The following is a 19696-nucleotide window of genomic DNA, read 5'->3' as shown; positions in this document are numbered from 1 at the left end:
AACAAACAAACAAACAAAAAATACTTTCTAAAGATTTCTAAGGATTTCCTCAGAGGCGGGGTTTGCTTTTGCTCACCTTGTTTTAATGAGGTGGTGTCTTTAGCATATTCACCTCAACAACAGGTCCTTTATTTGAATGACCATAAAATCTTAAGACATGTCTATTGGAGTTTTAGAAATAGAGAAGTAGTTTCCTGATCTACACTTTAAAATGCTCCAAACCATAGGTTGTTTAGTCCTACAGTCTTGGAAACCTTCCACATACTCTGAAACTATTGCAGATTTGTCCTCCAGAGCAAATTTTACATGGCTGCAGACTTAGAGTCAATTAGAATTTCCATGTTTTCTACCCTCAAGCACATCATAATAACTTACTGTGTTGAGTATTTTAGATAAGAGTCAGCAAATGTCGACAAAGGCCTTTCTTTTGAGAACTTGAAGTAGATAATATAGTATGTTTCATGGACAGGACCAAATTAATTTAAATAATTACATTTTCAAAATGGCTATTTATTAAAACACTTGACCAAATGTAACTGTAGGACACACAGTTGTATGTGCTTTCATAAATGGTTTATAGAATAACTTGGAAATCATTAAGTTTATGCAAGAAGCAACCTCATTCAATCTCACCATTAGCCTTTCAAATAAACTTCCCAGAACTATTTTTTTCCATATAGCTTTGGAGTATTAAGTTGTCCAGTTCATACGATGCCCCTTGTCTCTCCTCTCACCTCCCATGAAGCTTCCAGTTCCTCAAAGGAAAAGAGCTGAAAGTGGAGGAGAGTGTGGGTTTGTGGAAAGGAAGGAGAAAAACTTTTCTCAATGAGGGTCATCTGTGTGTTTAGATGCTATAATGCACACTCTTTCTTTGGGGGAGGATTTTGGTATGTTCCTCAAGGTCCTCCCTCCTAATTCCCAACCTATTTTTATCCTTTCATGGGGTATGAGTACTTAGTAACTCACTTAGGAACTCCTCCCTCCCTATGATTCCCCTGAGGTCTCATAGAGCCTAGCCCAAAGTCTTGGGTGAGTCCATTTCTAGGCAGCTCCAGACCAAGATTCTTCACCATGCCTTACTTTTGTCTCAGAGGAATATGTCCAAAGACATGAGATTCAGAATAATATAAGATAGTCAACATAAGAGATTAATTATGACATAAGTGTTTCTGTGAAAATTAAGTGTTATGTGATCTTTAAAAGCTAGACCAGGGAAGAAAACAGAGCTCATGTTCTCTTTTCCTACATAATCTAGAAAAATAAGAAGCAAAACAAACAGACAAAGAAAAAATCATAAATAAATTCAGTTTTTCCATCCAACAGGTATTGGTGGACTGGCCACACTTAGCTCTGCACTGATCAGGCTACTGACTATCTCAGTAAAAGACACATAGCCCTGACCAGTCCCATGAACAGAGCACCATGCAAAGCAATAATGAGGGGGTGCATGACTGTGGGGTCCCACAGAGTACTCAGATACCTCTCTGAACTAGTGAGGGTTCACCAGGTTCCACAAGGAAAGCAGCATTAATCAGGAAATGACCACAGAAATAAAATATTTCAGGAATAGGGAAAAAACAATTGCAAATGCATAGAGATCAAATTACTATAAAAATATTCTCCTAAATAATAAGACCAAGAGTTAAAAACAAATTCAAAACAAAACAAAATATATGGATACAATAATTCAAGCATATGCAAATTATATTTTAACAGTTTAACATATAATATATACAAATGTAAGGGCTTAAAAAAGCCAAATATTGGTGTTTGTATATATGGTTGGCATATAAAATATAAATTCACATTAATTATTACTTAATAATAAAAAATTCCGGAATTAGAAAGAAAACCTAGGTGAAGATCAAAATTCACATATTGATTTGTATATTAGAAGTAACAGCAGATAAAATCATAAAGGAATATATGATTACTTTATTTGGCCTTTAAAAATTAAAACATCTAATAAACAAAGGAAATATTTTTAAAAAGATTTCATGGAGTGACTATTTTAAAATGTAAACTGGTTATACAATCTCATAATTAAAATGTTAGAAAAGTACAACTTCATTTCAACTGATAGATAATCATATATAGGGAGTTCATTTATTCATTTATTTTTAAAAGATTTTATTTATTCATTTGACAGAGACACAGCAAGAGAGGGAACGCGAGGAGGGGGATCGGGAGAGGGAGAAGCAGGTTTCCCACTGAGCAGAGAGCCCGATGTGGGGCTCGATCCCAGGACCCTGGGATCATGACCTGAGCTGAAGACAGATGCTTAACAGCTGAGCCACCCAGGTGCCCCTAGGGAGTTCATTTAAAAGAACTGATAGCGTATGAAATGGAAATAATTGCTAATATAATTTTAGTAGATCAAATATAATTTTCTATGATAATTTTGCCACTAAAATATAAGCGAAACTACTCACCTTTCGCTGTCATTAAGAGTTCTGTGTAAAAACAAAAGATATAATAAAGAATTCAACAAAATATGTATGGAAGAATTTCTAGAGAAACAGACTTCACTCAAATACTTCAAGCTCTGACTTGGTAAAATATTAACCACATAGGTGAAAATAAGAGAGAAGAGAGATGAGGAAGCAGACATTGTGTACATCATCTCAAATCGATGATTTCCAAGAGATTCCAGATTATCATGAAGAATGCCCATAACTCCATCCTCTACAGTCTCTTTTCTTCATGAACTAAGTCAGTCCATGCAGATTCATCTGGTGATTGCATGGAGCTCCTCCTAGGATATTCCGCCAGAAAACTTCACCCAGATTACACATGGGGTCTGAGATACAGGGGACTGGGACAGGATCAGTGTGCCTTTGGTAGGAGGAAATATCCAGAGTCAGGAATAACCTAAAACAGCCAGTTAGGCTTCATTGGTCATCCCAAGAAGAAATTCTGGGCATTGCAGGCCATAATTTTTCTCCAGACATTTTTTTAAGGGGCATAATCTGATGATAATTCAAATGTTAATTCATACCTTGGAAAATGTTATGCAGCATGTGATTAAAGATTTTAAAAATTGAGGGGGTCAGAGTCGGTGAGAAAAAATCCTCCAGGCATAAGGGTTTCAAAATGCAGAAGAGAAAAAAAGGTTATCCAAGTACATTTTACACAGGCTTCCCTTTCTCAATTCTGAAGGACGTGGGTTAGCAAGTAAAACATACATGCAAACTAACAAAGGAAAAGTGAGAATAGCTAACATAAGTAGAGATTTGAAGGTGGACCAGACTGTGCTCTGCATTGAAATGTAGCACCATCTGCCTTTTCAGGATTTCTGGTGGATTTACTGCAGACCTTCACTGGTACTTTGCCCAGGTATTAACCAGCTTCTCCTCTCTGTAGAGTCAAAGCAATATTTGCAAACTTCAAGGAATTATAGACATAATGATCCAACAGCTCTCATGGATACTTGAACAACCTAATTAAGATAAAAGGGAAGGAAATGCACAATCCTAAATTCCAAGTTGGTATTTATTCCCTTATATCTTTACAGGCTTTTTTCTCTTAAATCTTTTCTTCAAAAAAGGCCTTATATTGTGATCAGTCCATTAAACACAGGGAAGTAATGGATGACTTACCATATTCTTCATGAAGTTTACCTTTAAAAAGAAATACACAAGTAAGTTAGGGAGTGAAACTAAAAATTCTGATGGTCCATTGCTCTGTGAAGGGAGCTTATAATACATATGAGTTGGAAATTATATATTTGTGTGTGTGAGCCAAATGTTGTGCATCTGGATAACAAAAATTAGAATTTTCACCCATATGGAGGTTCTTGACAGACTTTTGAGAATCTATACCATGATTCGTAGAGCTCCAAGCCATGACCCTCCAACACTGTCCAGGGAGATATTCATGCTCTGTAGCACAGTGTGACTTGTTGGGTGAGTATTTAGTAGTTCTGGTCTGCCCTACATTAAAGTATCCCCAAAGGACAATACTGTAACAAGTATTAGCCATATTCTATTAAATGATTTCAAACAGCTTGAATAATAACCTCTCTGACATTATTAATTACAGGTATGATAATTGGAGGAGATCATTCAAAGAAAATCAGAGTGAAGTATATATCTCCGAAATCATACATCTATGCTCAGGAGAGTGCAAATTGTTAATATTTTAAACCCTCATTCACCCAGCAAGAATTTTATTTTTTTCATTGAAGAATAATTGACATGATATATTTTATTAGGTTCAGGTATAAAACACAGTGATTCGATACTTATATATTTTATGAAATGATCAGCAAAATGAGTCTAGTTATTACATATCATCATACAAAGTTGACAGAGTACTATTGATTATATTCCCTAGGCTCTACATTACATACACATGTCTTACTTATTCTGTAACTGGAAGATTGTACTTTTTAATCCCCTTTACCTATTTCATCTATTCCCCCAGCCACATACTCTATAACAGCCATCATTTTGTTCTCTACATCTATCAAGAGTTTCTGTTTTGTTTTGTTTGTTAGTTTGTTTGGATTTTTAGATTCCATATGTAAGTGAAATCACATGGTATTTGGTTTTCTTCATCTGATGTATTTCACTTAGCATGGTACCATCTAGTTACACCCACATTGTCTCAAATGGCCAGATATATATAGATATATATCTTGTGTGTATTTACAAACTACATATGTGTGTGTGTGTGTGTGTGTGTATACACACACATTATCCATTATCTATCTTTGGACATTTATGTTACTTTCCTATTTTGGCTATGTAAATAATGCTCTGATAAACATAGGAGAGCGTATGCCTTTTTTAATTTGTGTTTTCATTTTCTTCTTATAAATACCCAGTACTTGACTTACTGCATAATATGGTAATTCCATTTTTATTTCTTTGAAGAACCTCAAACATTTTTCAATAATGGCTGCACCAACTTATATTCCCACCAAGAGTTCACAGTGCTCCCTTTCCACAACTTTGCCAACATTTCTTGTCTTTCTTTTTTTTTTTTTAAGATTTTATTTTATTTTTGACAGAGAGAGAGTGTACAAGCAGGGGAAGCAACAGGCAGAGGGAGAGGGAGAAGCAGGCTTCCTGCTGAGCAGGGAGCCCGATGTGGGGCTCGATCCCAGGACCCTGGGATCATGACTTGAACCGAAGGCAGACGCCCAACGACTGAGCCACCCAGGCGCCCCCATTTCTTGTCTTTCTGATAGTAAACTTTGTAACGGGCATGAGATGACATATCATTGTTTTGATATATATTTCCGTACTGATTAGTGATGTCTAGCTCTTTTTCTGTGAGTGTTGGCCATCCACAAATCTTTTTTTGGAAAAGTCTAGTCAGGTCTTCTGCCATTTGTTAATTAGGTTTTTTGAATTTTGATATTGAATTGTATGAGTTTGTTATATATTTTGGATGTCCATCCTTTATCAGATATATCATTTGCAAATATCTATTCCCATTCAGTATGTTCATTTTCATTTTGTTTATGGTTTCCTTTGTTATGCAAAAGTTTTAGTTTGAGCTAGTACTAACAGTTTATTTTTGCTTTTGTTGTCCTTGCCTGAGGAAACCAATTGAAGTAATTATTGCTAGAACTTATGTCAAAGATCTTACTGACTATGTTTTCTTCTTACAGTTTTGTGGCTTATTTTTATTTATTTTATTTTTTTAAAGACTTTATTTATTTGACAGAGAGACACACAGCGAGAGAGGGAACACAAGGAGGGGGAGTAGGAGGGAGAAGCAGAGAAATTGAGAGAGAGCACAAGCAGGCAAAGCAGCAGGCAGAGGGAGACAGAGAAGCAGGCTCCCTGCTGAGCACAGAGCCCGATGCTGGGCTGGATTCCAGGACCCTGGGATCATGACCTGAGCTGAAGGCAGACGCTTAACTACTGAGCCACCCAGGCGCCCCCAGTTTTATTGTTTAGATCTTACATTTAAGTCTTCCGCACATTACAGGTTTACTTTTGTGTATGTGTGAAAGTGGTCAAATTTAATTCTTTTCCAAGTATTTGTTTTGTTTTCTCAACACCATTTAATGATGGGACACTTTTCCCATTTTGTATTCTTGCCTCCTTTGTCATAGAATAATTGGCAATATAAGTGTGGAGTTGTTTTTGGGCTTCCTATTCAGTGGTACTGATCTCTTTATGTGTCTGCTTTTGTGCCAGTAAAGTACTGTCTTAATTATTATGCAGTGGCTATCAAATCCAGAAGGGTGATACCTCAAGCTTTTCCTTCCTTATCAATATTGCTTACTTCAGAAATAAGATGGTGGCGCCTCTCATTCCTCAAATACAACTAGATAACTCTCAAATCATTCTGAATATTCAAGAAATCATCCCGAGGAAGAGAGTGCAATTCACAACTAGAGGGAGAGAAGAGGTCACAATGGGGAAGGTAGAAGTGGAGAGACATGGTTTGGTGAAGAAATGGATCCTGGGTGCTGCAGAGGGGAGGAGGCCCTGGACAGAAGAGTTCAAAAAACAGAAAAGAAAAGAAAATAACTGAACTTTGAAGCACACTGAGTATAATGAACCCAAGGATGGAAGAAGCAGAGGAATGAATAAGTGATAAAGAAGATAGAATAACGGGAAACTATGGAGCTGAACAAAGAGAAAGGAGAATTACGGATCATGAGAATAGATAAGGGAAGTCAGTGACTCCATCAAACATAATAACATTTGGATCATAGGAGTCCCAGAAGAAGAAGAGGGAAAAAAGGGGAAAGGAGGTTTACTGGAGGAAATAATAACAGAAAAGTTCCCTAATCTGGGGAAGGAAACAGACATCTAAATCCAGGAGGCACAGAGACCTCCAAACAAATTCAACAAAAGCAGGTTAACACAAAAAAAATTATAGTTAAATTTACAAAACATAGTGATAAACAAAAAATCCAATGGAGAGTAAGCCAAAAGAATTCCCTAACTCACAAGGAAAGACCCGTAAGGCTAATGGCAAATCTCTTCACAAAAATTTAGCAAGAAAGAAGGGATTGGCGTGGGATAGTCAGTGTGCTGAATGGGATCCCTCTTACACTGTTGGTGGGAATGCAATCTGATACAACCACTCTGGAAAACAGTATGGAGATTACTCAAAAAGTTAAAAATAGAGCTACCCTATGACCCAGAAATTGCACTCTTAGGTATTTACCCCAAAGATACAGATGTAGTGAAAAGAATGGGCACATGCACCCTCAATGTTCATAGCAACAATGTCCATAATAGCCAAACTGTGGAAAGAGCTGAGATGCCCTTCAGCAGATGAACAGATAAAGAAGATGTGGAACATATATACAATGGACTATGTCTCAGCCATCAGAAAGAATGAATACCCATCATTTGCATCGACATGAATGGAACTTGAGGGGATTATGCTAAGTCAAATAAATCAATCAGAGAAAGACACTTACCATATGGTTTCACTCATATATGGCACATAAGGAATAGCATGGAAGATAAAAGGGGAAGGGAGAGAAAACTGAAGGGGGGGATCAAAGAAGGAGACAAACCATGGGAGACTATGGACTCTGGGAAACAAACTGAGGGTTTCAGAGGGGAGAGGGTGGGGGAATGGGGTAGCTGGGTGAGGGGTATTAAGGAGGGCATGTGTTGTGACGAGCACTGGGTGTTATATGCAACTAATGAATCATTGAACACTACATCAAAAACTAATGATGTATTATATGGTGGCCAACTGAACATAATAAAAAAAATCTAAAAAAATAAAACATTAAAAAAAGAGAGTTTTTCAGACAAATAAAAACTAGAGGAATTCATGACCACTAAACCAGCTCCACAAGAAATATCAAAAGGGACTCTGTGAATGGGAAAGAAAGAACCAAAGTGACAAACACAAAAAGGAGCAGAGAAAATCTCCAGAAACACTGACAAAACTAGTAATAAAATAAATGCAAACAAGTAATAAACTAAATACACATCTATCAATAATTATTATGAATGTAAATGGACTAAAGGTTCCATTCAAAAGACATAAGGTATCAGAAAGGATTAAGAAAAAAAGACCATCTGCCTTCGGATCAGGTCATGATCCCAGGGTCCTGGGATCGAGCCCCGCATCGGGCTCCCTGCTCGGCGGGAAGCCTGCTTCTCCCTCTCCCACGTTCCCTGCTTGTGTTCCCTCTCTCACTGTCTCTCTCTGTGTCAAATAAATAAGTAAAATCTTAAAAAAAAAAAAAGACGATCTATATGCTGCCTGTAAGAGACTCATTTTAGACGTCAAGAAATCTGCAGATTAAAAGTGAGAGGAAAGATAGACATTTATCATGCAACTGATATTTAAAGAAAGCTGGAGTAGCCATATTTAAAACAGACAAAGTAGATTTTAAACCAATGACTATAACAAGAGATGAAGAAGGGCACTATATCATACTAAGGGAGACTATCCAACAAGAACATCTAGTAATGGCAAATACTTATACCACCAACTTGGAAGCACCCAAATATATAAATCAATTAATAACAAACTTGAATGAACTCATTGATAATAATAAAATAATAGTAGGGGACTTGAACACCCCACTTACATCAATGGACAGATCATCCAGGAGAAAATCAACAAGGAAACAATGGTTTGAATGACACATTGGCCCAGATGGACTTAACAGATATATTCAGAATATTTCATCCTGAAGGAGCAGAATACACATTCTTTTTGAGTGTACATGAGACATTCTCCAAAATAGACCACATACTAGGTCACAAATCAGGCCTCAACAAGTATAAAAATACTGAGATCATAACACGCATCTTTTCTGACCACAAAGCTATGAAACTTAAAGTCAACCTCAAGAAAAAATTTGGAAAGACCACAAACACGTGGAATTCAACAAAACGCTATGAATAGATGAATAGATCAGCCAAGAAATCAGCCAGAAATAAAAAAAAATACATATAAACAAACAAAAATGACAACACGATGGTCCAAAATCTTTGGGATGTGGCAAAGCTGGACATAAGATGGAAGTATATAGCAACATAGGCCTACCTCAAGAAGCAAGAACTAATCTCAAATAAATAACCCCCCCAAATGAATAATCCAGTTTAAAAATGGGCAGAAGCTATGAACAGTCATTTTTCTAAAGAAGACATACAGATGACTAACAGAGACATGAAAAGATGCTCAACATCACTGATCATCAGGGAAATACAAATCAAAACCACAATTAGATACCACTTCACAGCAGTCAGAATGGCTAAAATTAACAACACAAGAAACAACAAATGTTGGTGAGGATGTGGAGAAAGGGGAACCCTCTTACACTGTTGGTGGGGATGTAAGCTGGTGCAGCCACTCTGCAAAACAGTATGGAGGTTCCTCAAAATTTAAAAATGGATCTACCCTATCAGCCAGCAATTGCCCTAGTAGGTATTTACTGAAAGGATACAAAAACACTGATTTTGAAGGGATACATACACCCGATGCATAGCAGCATTATCTACAATAGCCAAAATATGGAAAGAGCCCAAATGTGGGTGGGGGGATGGGCAAAATAAAGGAGATTAAGAGGTAAAATTTCTAGTTGTATAATAAATTAATCAAAAAGATGAAAAGTTCAGCACAGAGAATGTAGTCAATAATATTTTAAAAGGGCGCCTGGGTGGCTCAATTGGTTAAGCGACTGCCTTCAGCTCAGGTCATGATCCCACGGTCCTGGGATCGAGTCCCGCATCGGGCTCCCTGCTCTGCGGGGAGCCTGCTTCTCCCTCTCCCACTCCCCCTGCTTGTGTTCCCTCTCTCGCTGTGTCTCTCTCTGTCAAATAAATAAATAAAATCTTTAAAATAATAATAATAATAATAATAATAATAATAATAATAATAATATTTTAATAATGTATGGTGACCACACTTATTGTGGTGAACATTGAGTAATGTATTAGAATTTTCAAATAAATATGGTGTACACCTGAAACAAATTCAACAGCGTACATTAGCCATGCTTCATCTAACAAAAAAACAAAAAACAGCAACAACAAAAAAGAATTTCCTTTCTAACTGGAAAGCTGTCTCCAGATAAGGCACTTAAACTTCTACTGTGTCTAGAATCTCCTACCAACCCAAGACACCTGAGTCTATGGTTGAGCCCAGAATCCACTCTGCACAATCCCTGCAATAGGACACTACTTGTTTCCATTCTGACTTCCCGAGAGTTGCATTATCTTTTCACGTCCCAGTGCCCTGTCTCCCCAAGGGCCCAGACTCATTCAGCTAGACAATGTCCTTGGGATAGGACTAGGAATAAAGGTCAATATCTACATCTTACAGTGACTGTACTTAAAGGGAAGTATGTGCACTTGTCCTGGTCCAAAGTGACCAAGGGAGTGAAATTTCAGTTTTTAAAAGTAGCCTGGTTTTTCATAATGATTTAACATTTTTCAGGACTCAGTAAAATTTTTTCATTGACATTGTGATTTCTTAATCAAAGTGGAAGGACTGCTACTTACCTTAGAAAGAAGTCTTGGTCCACTACAGATATCTTACCTCTTATTCTCAAATTGTAATAACAAAGGTTAAATGACATCAAGTTCTATGCAGCCTGGGAAGCTGCATGTCTTCTTCCTGGATTTGATCTGTTTCTTGTGCATCAATACTTTGTATTATTTTAATCCATCAAGTAATTATAAATAAAATTTAAATTCTAATGTTTAATGCTTCTTAATATTTTTCTAAATCAAGTAAATTTTGATAGAGCAGCGTTCTTCATGGTGTGGCTCCTGGTACAGCAGTAGCAGCATTTCTAACATGGGACCTCGTTACAAATGCCAGTAATTGAGCCCAACTCAGACCTGTTGAGTCAGAAATTCTGGGGTGTGTGCAGCAATATGTGCCCTCCAAGTGATTCTGATGCATGCTTGGGTTTGAGGACATTTGCTCTGCCTGGTCCTTAGAAAGAACTTAATGAACACAATGGTACAGTGTTTCTGCTCCAGATCTCTGAAACTGACAAGACACAGGTACTCTTCAAGATTGTGGCTAGAACAGTGCTCATTAAAAAAAAAAATTCACTCGTCTTTACTTAAATTCTCACCCAAGTCTCTATTTTAACATGGATATGATTAATTCTATGGGAATTTTGTAAGCATGCACAATTTCTGCAATCTTCTCTTTTTGATCCATGTTTGTTCAGGCACAACTTGAATCTGTGGCCTTAACCTCTAAAGGGAAGTGTGAGTTTCTCTGAGTTACAAGTAAACCAACTCACCATGCTTCTTCTTGACTGAACCTAAAAAACAAAAAAAAAAAAAGAAAAAAAAAAAGCAGATAAAAATGATTAGTAGAAGTCATCTAGGGTGTGGTTGAACTCTCTCTCTCTAGATATATACCCAAATGTGTATATCTCTCTCTTTATATATATATCCAAGTATGATATATATTGAGAAAACAGAATATAGGGGAAAAAATGCAAAACTTTAAAAGGCTTTAAATCAGTTGCCTGGAGTTAAGTATTTCTGCCTTCACACAATCATCATAGAGAAAAATAGCTTTTTGTTGTAGATATAGATACCATTTATATAATATTTATATATAAATATATAAAATATATAATATAGTATATGTATAAACATATAAACATACAATTTGTCCTTTTGATCATTATTGTGTCATCTATGACTTTATTTATATTCCACTATTGTGCAAACATCACCACTGTTTCCAAAACATTTTTATCACCCATAATAGAAAACCTGTAACTATTAAATAGAAATTTCACACTGCCCCCACTCTCCAATTCCCATTATCTTTAATCTATTTTCTGTTTCTATACAATTTGATTAGTCTAGCTATTTAATATCAGTTAATCATACAATATTTTCCCTTTCTGTGTCAAGCTTCTTTAACTTGGCATAATGTTTTCAGGTTCATTCATATTGGATCATGTATCAAAATATCTTTCCTTTTTTATGAATTAATAGTATTCCACTGTACCACAGTCCGTTTACTCATTCATGTGAGGATGAACATTTGTGTTGTTTCTGCCTTTTGGCTACTGTGAATAATGCTACAATGAACATAGCATAAAGTAACTATTCAAGTCCCTGTTTTTAATTATTTGAGTTATATTCCTAGGAATGGAAATGATTGATCATATGGTAATTATATCATCATTTTTAAGGACTACCAAGCTGTTCCACAATGGCTGCACCACTTAAAATTTCCACCAGCAATGTCCAAGGATTCCAATTTCTCCATATTCTCACCAGCACTGTTATTATTATTATTTTTTTAATTATAGCCCTCCTAAAAGGTGTCAAGTGGTATCCCATTGTGGCTTTGGGTTTCATTTTCCTAATGACTAATAGTATTGAACATCTTTTCATGTACTCACTTCCCATTTATATATCTTCTTTAGAAAAATACCTATCGAAATATTTTACTCATTTTCAAATTGGGTTATTTGTTTTGTTGACTTTTTGAAGCTTTATATGTGTTCTTGATATAAAACCCTTATTTGGTATACGTTTTGCAAATATTTTCTCCCATTATGTAGTTTGTCTTTTAACTCTCTTGATAATGACCTTTGGTGCAAAGAAGTTTTAAAAATCGGGGCGCCTGGGTGGCTCAGTTGGTTAAGCGACTGCCTTCGGCTCAGGTCATGATCCTGGAGTCCCCGGATCGAGTCCCGCTTTGGGCTCCCTGCTCAGCGGGGAGTCTGCTTCTCCCTCTGACCCTCCTCCCTCTCAGGCTCTCTGTCTCTCATTCTCTCTGTCTCAAATAAATAAATTAAAAAAAAAAATCTTTAAAAAAAAAAAGAAGTTTTAAAAATCACTGTAGTTCAATTTACGTGAGATTTGTCCTTATTGTTTGTGCTTTTGGTGTCCTATTTAGGAATTCATTGCCAAATAAAATGTCATGAAATTTTGCCCATATTATTCCTTCTATTTTTTAGCACTTACATTTATTTCACTGATATATTTTGAGTTAATTCTTCTATATGGTATAAAGCAGGGGTCCAAATGCATTCTTCTGCATTTGGAAATCCAGTTGTTCCGGAAACATTTGTTAAGCAGAATATTCTTTGCCCATGGAATGGACTTAGAACTTTCATCAAAATTCTATTTGTAATGAAGGTATAGGTTACTTCTGGATTCTCCATTCTGTATCATTGATATATCTGTATATCAATTTAGCTATCTGTACCTATAGACACAGATATACATTGATAGGTAATCTATGCACAGTGATATATATATACATAGATCTACAGACACTATAGATATATATGAATATATATGGATATCATATATTTATATCAGTGAAGCATCTGTCTTTCTATATATATATCAATTAAATAGAATATAAATGATATACATCATAGATGATAGATAGATGATAGATAAATAAATCCTTATTCAATCTGTATCTATATCAATTTAGCTATCTGTACCTATAGATACAGATATACATTGATAGGTAATCTATGCACAATGATATATATATACATAGATCTACAGATACTATAGATACATATCAATATATATGGATATCTATATATTTATATCAGTGAAGCATCTGTCTCTCTTTCTATATATATATCAATTAAATAGAATATAAATGATATACATCATAGATAGATGATAGATAGATAATAGATAAATAAATCCTTATTCAATACCAGATCTTTTTGATTACTGTAGCTTGGCAATACATTTTGAAATGGGGAATTATGACTCCTCCAAATTTGTTCTTCAATTTTAAGACATTTTTTGTTATCAGGGCCTCTTGTGATTCATATAAATTTTAACACCAGCTTCCCCATTAAAAAATGGAATTTTGATACTCATTGCATTGAGTTTGCAGGTCACTTGGATAATATTGGCACTTCATAACACTAAATTTTCTTATCTAAGAATGTGTGATTTCTTTCCATTTATTTAGGTCTTTAATTTCTTTCAAAAATGCTCTGTAGATTTTAGTGTGTAATTCCTTTACCTCTTTGGTTAAAGTTATTTCTCCCTGGTTAAATTTCTAGATACTATCATAAACAGAATTACTTTCTTAATATATTTTTTGGACTGTTCTTTACAGATGTACAGATATATTACTATTTTAGTGTGTTGATCTTCTAGCTATGAATTGATGACTTGATTCATTATTTCTATTAATTCTTATGGATATTTTTTGATTTCTACATAGGGGTCATGTCATATATAAGTAGAGTTTGTTTTACTTTTCCTTTTCCAATTTGGATATCTTTTATTTCTTTTTCTTGTCTCATCATTCTGGATAGAACTTTCAGTACAATATTGAATAGCAGTGGTAAAATTGGCATCCTTGTCTTGTTCTTGCCTTTAGGGACAAAGCTTTCAGTTTTCCCCATTAAGTGTAAGCTTTGGATTTTGCATTAGTTCCCTTTTTTTACATTGAGGTAATTTCCTTATATTGTTATTTTATTAATGTTTTTTAATGTGAAAGAGTGATTGATTTCTTAAAACTGCATTTTCTGTGTCATTTGAGATGATCGTGTAGGTTTCTACCTTTATTCCACTAATGTAGCCTATTACACTGGTTGATTTTCTTATGCTGAAACACTCTTGTATTCCTGGGAAAATCCCATTTGCTCATGGAACACAATTCTTTTAATATGCTGTTAAATATGCTGTTGGATTCAGTTTGCTTGGATTCTACTGAAAAGTGTCTTACCTTAATATTCTTAAGGATATTAGTCTGTATCTTTTCTTCTTCTTCTTCTTTTCTATCAGGCTTTGGTATCCGGGTAGTGATTGCCTCGTGAAATTAATTATGAAGTGTTCTGGCCTCTTCTATTTTTGGAAGAGTTTGTGAAGTATGTCATTAATTCTTTAAACATTGGTAGAATTCACCACTAAAACCACATAGCCCTGAACATTCCATTTTTGGGGAAGGTTTATATTTACTTATTTAATTTCTTTACCTTTTATAGGTCTATTGTGATTTTATAGTTCATTTTTAGTCTATTTAGAGAATTTTTGTGTTTTTAGAAATTTGCTCAATGTATCTTGATTAATTTGTTGGCATGCAATTTTTCTTAATATTCTCATAGTAACTTTGATTTATTTAATGTCACTAGTCTTGTCCCCTTTTCATTTATGACTTAAGTTATTTGTATCTTATTCTTTTTTCTCCTCATTCTAGCCAAATATTTCTAAACACTTTTTTCTCTCTGTAATGTACCATTTTTTTTAATTCTATAATTTTTCTACTCTTTATTATTTCTTTCTTCTCTTAGCTTTTCATTTAGTTTGCTCTTTTTTAAAATTTTCTTATAAATCCCCAGGTATAAATTTATTTATTTGAGGTCTTTCTTCTTTTTTAACCGAGGTGTTTACAACTCTAAATTTCTCTCTGACTACTATCTTCACTGTATCCCACAAACCTTCTTACTTTGTGTTTTTTGTTATTTCCTTTAATCACTATTTTATAATTTCTATCATAATTTTTATTCACTTGGTGTTCTTTAAATTTTACATATTTCTAAATTTTCCAAATGATGTTTAAAGTCTTTATTTGACTTCAATATTTTAAAATTGATTAGCACTTGTTTTGTGATCTAACTTATGGATTATCCTGGATCGTTTTTCACATGCACTTAAAAAAATGCTGATCCTATTATTGGTGGTGAAGTCTTTTATATATTTGTGTTGGGTTTAATTATTATTATTATTTTTAAAGATTTTATTTATTTATTTGAGAGAGAATGAGAAAGAGAGAGCACGAGAGGGGGGAGGATCAGAGGGAGAAACAGACTCCTCGCTGAGCAGGGAGCCCAATGAGGGACTCGATCCCAGGACCCTGGGATCATGACCTGAGCTGAAGGCAGTCGCTTAACCAACTGAGCCACCCAGGCGCCCGGGTTTAATTATTTTATAATATTGTTCAAGTCTCTAATTCCTTATATTCTGTCTCTGTGTTTCATCTATTACTGAAACTGGTACACTGAAGTCTCCAATTATTATTGCAGAATTGACTATTTCTCCCTTTAAATTAATTTCTCCCTCTCATTTTGTTAATGTGTTTTATATTTTGGGATACTGTTTATTTATGTATGTATATATATTATATTATATTATTATTAATGATTATATATAATCTAATAATTTCTACATTTTCTGGTTGACTTGATCTTTTTTCTCACTATATAATGCCCTCCTTTTTATCTTTTAACACTTTCTGATTTAAAGTCTAATTTGTCTAAAATTAGTATACCCACCTGAGCTTTTTTTTTTGAAAATATTTGCATGGAAAACCTTTTTCCACTTTCTCCCTTTGAAACTGTTGGTGTCTTTATATCTAAAGTATCTCTTTTGCAGAGAGTGGATAGATGGATTATATATTTTTATTAAGTTTTTCTTTTAATTCAAGAATAGAGGGAGAGAAAGTGAGAGAAAGAGAAAATTAATTTTGACAGATTGGCTCATATAGTTATGGATGCTGAGAGATCCCAAGTTTGGCCATTTTAAAGCTGGAGACCCAGAAAAGTCTGCTGTCTAGTTACAGTCAAAATCTAAAGGCCTAAGAACCATGATAGTCTCAGTCTCAGTCTGAAGGACCAAAAGCTGGGTGAGCCAATGATGTAAATCCTGGTCTGAGTCCAAAGGCCAGAAACTCAACACCATCAATATCCAAGAATAGGATGGGCGCCTGGGTGGCTCAGTTGGTTGAGCGACTGCCTTCGGCTCAGGTCATGATCCTGGAGTCCTGGGATCGAGTCCCACATCGGGCTCCCTGCTCGGCGGGGAGTCTGCTTCTCCTTCTGACCCTCTTCCCTCTCGTGCTCTCTGTCTCTCATTCTCTCTCTCTCAAAAAATAAATAAAATCTTAAAAAAAAAATATCCAAGAATAGGAGATGGATGATCCAGTTCAAACAGAGAGTAAATTTACTCTTATTCACCCTTTTGGTTCCACTCAGGGCATCAACAGATTAGATGATGATGCCTGCCTGTATTGATGAGGGTTATCTTGTTTACTTACACTATCAATTTATTTTTTTTAATTTTTTTTACACTATCAATTTAAGTGTAAATAACCTTTGGAAACACTCTCACAGACAAACGCAGAAATGTTTTACCAGTTTTCTGGATATAGTTTAGCTTATTCAAATTAAGACATAAAATTTTCTATTACAGTGTTCCACAAATCCCCTACACTGTGTTCACTTTTCTACATTTCTGCTCTTCAGATTTAATATTTGCAATGTGTCATCAAGTTCACTATTTCTTCCATTACCCAAAATGTTTCTGAATCCCTCTAGTAATTTGTTAAATTTAGTTATTGTATTTTACAGCTCCACAAGGTTTGTTTGCTTCATTTTTACAATTTTTGTATTTTTATTAAAATTCTCATTTTGTTGGGGCATCTGGGTGGCTGTTTGTTGAGCATCTGACTCTTGGTTTCAACTCATTTTCTCAGGGTTCTGAGACAGCCCAGCACCAGGCTCTGTACACAGTGGGGAGTCTACTTAAGATTCTTTCTCTCTCTTTCTCCCTCTGCCCCTCCCCCACTCATATGCTCACTCTCTCTAAAATAAATAAATAAATCTTTTAAAAAATGATCTGCTTGTACAATTTTCCTGGTTTCCTTTAGTTTTTTTTTTTTTTATAATTTCCTTTAGCTTTTCGAACATATTTAAAACCTTGTTTTAAAGTCTTTGGTAAATCAAAGGACAGCTCTTCTTCAGAAACATTCTTTTAACTTATTTCATTTCTTTGAGTGGGTCATATAGTTCTATTTCTTTATGGGATTTGTAATTGTTTTGCTCATGGTTGAAAATTGGACATTTAAATTATATAATGCAGTAATTCTGGAAATCAGCTTCTTTCATTTCCCCAGATGTTGCTTTTTGCTATTTGTTGTTATTGTTTTTCTAGTTACTATGGAAGGCTATAGTAGTCTATTTGTTTAGTAACTTTCCAAAATTATTTTCACAAAGATTGTTCCTTGTCATGTATGGTCATTGAAGTCCCTGTTCCTTAACTTGTATCCAGCTAGTTGTTTAGACAGAAATTTATTTGAATGTCAAGAAGTAAAAACATGACAAAAACCAAAAACAAAAACCAAGCAAAGAAACAAACAAAAAAGAAAGACGAACATCTCTCCTAATGTTTGTTGATTGATTTTGTGCCATGGCTCTCTATTAACACTTAGGCAGTCTTTCACTGAGCCAAGAGGATACCTCAATATGAAACATTAGGATTTTCTTAGGTCTTTTCTGAATGAATCTTGCTTTGGACATACATATGGCTATTTTGGAATGTCCTAGTTTCCCAAAAGAACTGTCTCCGGATTTTACCTTATTAAGTCTATTGTTTGCTTTGACTACCATGTTTTTCCCATTCCTCTAAGAGTTGCTCGTTCAGTTTGTAGTGCTTTTGAGCAATGGTAAGTGCTCTTTTATTCTCAGTTCTCAGTTAGACAAAACTAAGATAAACATCTCACATCAATCTCTTGGGTAACTGCTACACAGGCTAGAATAGATCTACACAATAATTTACTAATTATGTCTGTTCTGCTCCCTCCAAATTCAGGGAAATGGGCTCCACACTTCAAATACAGACTTCTGCTGCTTCAAAATCAAGACACTTGGGGCACCTGGGTGGCTGAAATGGTTGGGCATCTGCCTTCGGCTCAGGTCATGATCTCAGGGTCCTGGGATCGAGTCCCGCATCGGGCTCCCTGCTCCTTGGGAGCCTGTTTCTCCCTCTGCCTTTCTCTCTCGCTCTGTCTCTCATGAATAAAAAAAAAAAAAATCAAGACACTTACAACAGCAGAGGCAGGGTAAGTCAAGGGCAACTAAAATTGCCACAAAATCTTCCTACCCTCAGAAAGGTCTTTTGCTTGATTCAGTGTCTGCTTAGGTGCTGTAAACATTTTATTCTTGTACAGAGTTCTGACAAAGTGGATCTGATCACTTCTACTTTTTTCTTTTGACGTTTTTGTATAGAAATGAGAACTCGGAGCTGTTGACTTTGTCATTTTGCTCTAGTTACTCTGCAAAATAGCTTTTAAATGCACTTTTGCTTTCACAAGTACTGATGTTGATTTTTTTAGAGGGTAGGATACAATGTGAGAGAAAGATTAATAATCAGCAAACACATAGTGATTCTAATATGGTTGGCTCATATTATCTTTAAGTGTCAATACCTTGATTGAGAGGTATATATTCAGTAAGCACCTAAAGGCTATGTAATTTTCTTTTTTTTTTTTTAATGAACAAAACACATTTTCTTTCCTGAGAGGTACTGAAGTCACACCTCTATTGCATTTGCCATGTTCTTAACATATGGGTTTCCTGACGCATGGTATTTTCCCCATAAATGCATCACAAATAAATGAACAAATGTGTATCTTTTAGTATGAGTACAGAGGCTCATTGGTAAAACAGTCTTATAACCTATTGCATAGAGTTAGAGGTTTAATTTGGTTTTAGTATTAAGAAATATTTATGTAAACCCAAAGTAATGTTTTAAGAAAAATGATTAATTGAGCACATTTTAAATATACATTGCTAACAATAAACTGTATAAACACTTGATTGATTTTTCCCCTGGAGTTAGCTCAGGCTAATATCTTTATTAAATAAAAATAAAATAATATAAAATGAAAATTGGGGAAAGATAATACTGAGAGGCTATTAGCAGATTTATCTGCTCTGGGGAACAAAATATTGCTGTAGTTTAAAAACAGTAACTAGAATATAGTGGAAAGAGCCCTAGAA

At 35.0% G+C, this 19696-nt stretch overlaps 1 protein-coding gene across 1 annotated transcript in view; it reads right to left on the bottom strand.

Annotated features, from left to right (window-relative positions):
* Nucleotides 1–19696, bottom strand: part of LOC135365290 (butyrophilin subfamily 1 member A1-like) — a 66805-nt gene that overhangs the window by 8240 nt on the left and 38869 nt on the right. Inside the window, exons 3-5 of the mRNA XM_064595632.1 lie at nucleotides 11207–11227; nucleotides 3600–3620; nucleotides 2433–2453 (exon numbers count right to left, since the gene is read on the bottom strand). Coding sequence (XP_064451702.1) covers nucleotides 2433–2453; nucleotides 3600–3620; nucleotides 11207–11227 — 63 coding nt within the window. The remainder of the gene's footprint in view (nucleotides 1–2432; nucleotides 2454–3599; nucleotides 3621–11206; nucleotides 11228–19696) is intronic.

Source organism: Mirounga angustirostris, unplaced genomic scaffold, assembly GCF_029215605.1.
Source record: "Mirounga angustirostris isolate CCGP_5_RB_7025 unplaced genomic scaffold, mMirAng1.0.hap1 SCAF_7, whole genome shotgun sequence".
Taxonomy (NCBI): domain Eukaryota; kingdom Metazoa; phylum Chordata; class Mammalia; order Carnivora; family Phocidae; genus Mirounga; species Mirounga angustirostris.
Note: the sequence above shows the minus strand (reverse complement) of the source record. Positions and strands in the feature narration are given on the sequence as shown.